The 2500-nt window shown below is 46.8% G+C and overlaps 1 protein-coding gene across 4 annotated transcripts in view; it reads left to right on the top strand.

Annotated features, from left to right (window-relative positions):
* The window catches only part of LOC113829077 (galactosylceramide sulfotransferase), a 208544-nt gene that overhangs the window by 188222 nt on the left and 17822 nt on the right, over nucleotides 1-2500 (top strand). For all 4 annotated transcript variants that reach the window (XM_070142693.1, XM_070142695.1, XM_070142694.1 and 1 more), the window contains one exon: nucleotides 1-3. This exon is cut by the window's left edge and continues 100 nt beyond it. In XM_070142693.1, coding sequence (XP_069998794.1) covers nucleotides 1-3 — 3 coding nt within the window. The remainder of the gene's footprint in view (nucleotides 4-2500) is intronic.

Below are 2500 nucleotides of genomic sequence, written 5' to 3'. Positions count from 1 at the left end.
CAGGTTAGTTGGTGTTGATTGGTGTTGAGGGAGGAGTGGTGTTGATTGGTGTTGAGGGGGGGAGTGTTTTTTTTTTTTTTTTTTTTTTTCAGCCGGATAGGAAAGGATGGAGGTCCTCGAAGGTGATCTTGCTAGATTTTGCGAAGAGCAGGTCCGGAAAATGAAAAAGCGAGAGATTAAAAGTGGTGGGGCAGACCCACTTGCTGTTTTCTTTTGTGTTATTAACGTAACAAAAGTAATTAATACAAATCTTTAGATTACTATAAACAGTATTTACAATATCTGTACATTTCTGTTAATGGTTAAGCAAGACGTTCTGTGTCTATTTTACAGCACTGCTGCATAGTAGACACAGACCACTGTCTTGCTTGGTGGTGGTGGTGATGTGTGGAGTAGGGGGGGGAGGAGTGGTGTTGTGGGGGGGAGTGGTGTTGAGGGGGGGAGGGGGGATTGGTGTTGAGGGGGTGGTGGTGGTGTTGAGGGGGAGTGGTGTGAGGTTGATGCATAAGCGGTGTTGAAGGTGGTGTGAGGGTATTTTGTGAGGGTGATGGTGTTGATATGAGTGGTGTACGACTGGTATTGAGTGATGTGAGGGTAGTTTGAGAGTGCGGCGGTGTTGATAGTATTAGGGTTGTGGTATGAGTGGTCGTGGTGGTGTATGAGTGGTGTGAGGATGGTGGTATTGATAGTGTGAGGTTGGTGTACGAATGGTATTGATGAAGTGAGGGTGGTATGGTGTTGACGATTGTCGTGTAGATGGTGTGAGAGTGGTGTTGATGGTGGCGTAGATGTCGATGGTGTGGGAGTGGTATGAAAGTGGTGTTGATGGTGGTGAGAGTTGTGGCGATGGTGTGAGGATAATGAATTTGGTGTTGTGCAAGGTTAGTGTAGTCGATGGTGCCATAGCTGCTGAGTGGAATGGCAGTGGTATGAGCATGGTATAACGTTGGTGTTGAAGGGATAAAGTTACAAGTGGTGTTGGTGGTGGTGTAAGAGAGGTGGTGAGATGGTGGAAGGATGGTGTTGATGTAGTGTGAGTGCAGTAGTGGTGCCGTAAGTGTATTGATAGATGGTGTAAGGGTGGTGTTGACAGTGGTGTGATGGTGGTGCTGGCGGTGGTATGAGAGAATTAGTGGTGTTGATGATGGTGGTGGTGAGGACAGTTTTTGTTGATGTTGTGAAAATGGTGTTGTTGATGGCGATTGCGGTGTGACAATGGTGTTGATTGTGTAAACTTGGTATTAATGATGGTGCCATTCCATCTGGTATTACTGGTGTTGCTAACGATGGTGTTGATATAGATTATATGATAACTACTGGTGTGGCTCCGATGTGGTGTTGTCACTGTGGCGGTAAATGGTATGCTGGTGTTACGCTGGTGTGACAAGTGACTATAATGAAGCTGGTATGATTGCAATTTTCTTTTTCTTCCTTAATATGTCTGATATTTTTAATGTTTTTCTCTCTGTCGCTGTCCTTCTCTCTCTCTCTCTCTTCTTTTATCTCTCTCTCTTCCTCTTTCTTCTATTATCTCCCATTTTCTCTTTCTTCTCTCTTTCTCTCCTCTCTCCATCCTTCCCTCCCTCCCCTATCCAACCATCACCCCCCTCTCTGTCTTTACCTCTCTTATTCTCTCTCTCTCTCTCCCTCTCTCCCTCCATCCTTCCCCCCCCCCCCTCTCTCTCTCTCTCTCTCTCTCTCTCTCTCTCTCCCTCTCTCTCTCTGTCTCCCTCCCTCCCCCCCCCTCTCTCTCCCTCTCTCATTCTCACTCTCTCACTCCCCCCCCCCTCTCTCGCTCTCATTCTCACTCTCTCACTCCCAATCTAAACCAAAAATACTTTCCATTGAACGTAATTACCAACGAGCAATAATCATCTGCAACAACAGAACACAAGAGCAACATTGCAAGCATTCCATCCTGTTGCAATTCACGCTTTGTTTATAAAAAAAAAGAGAGTATGGAACACAGGATCCAATTCTGATAACAGAGGATTTCATCTACTCTATACAAAGCCGATTTTCTTCCGTCGATTCTGTAAATAACAATACGTTGCGTCATTAGCCCGCTTAAGTGGCGTGGTTCTTGCAAAGGCACTGATTGCAATTGCGTGTTGGTTCTCTGTGTGTGTGTGGGGGGTGGGTGGGGTGGGGGGGTGGGTGGATGTGTGTGTTTGCGTTTGTGTGTGTGTGTGCGTGTGTGTGGGGGGGTTGGGGGGGTTGGGGGTATGTGTGGATGTGTGTGTTTGTGTTTGTGTGTGTTTGTGTGTGTGTGTGTGTGTGTGTGTGTGTGTGTGTGTGGTTGTGTGTGTGTGTGTGTGTGTGTGTGTGTGTGTGTGATGGGTGTTTGGGTGCATGTTTGTGTAGGTGCGCGTGCGCGTGTTTGCGTTTGTATTTGTGTGTGTGGCATGCACGTGGGTGGGTGTGTGTGTTTGGGTGGATGTGTGTATGTGTGTGTGAGTGTTTGCGTTTGTGTGTATGTGGGTGTGGTATGTGTATGTTT

Source organism: Penaeus vannamei, chromosome 29 (genome assembly GCF_042767895.1).
Source record: "Penaeus vannamei isolate JL-2024 chromosome 29, ASM4276789v1, whole genome shotgun sequence".
Taxonomy (NCBI): Eukaryota; Metazoa; Arthropoda; class Malacostraca; order Decapoda; family Penaeidae; genus Penaeus; species Penaeus vannamei.
Note: the sequence above shows the minus strand (reverse complement) of the source record. Positions and strands in the feature narration are given on the sequence as shown.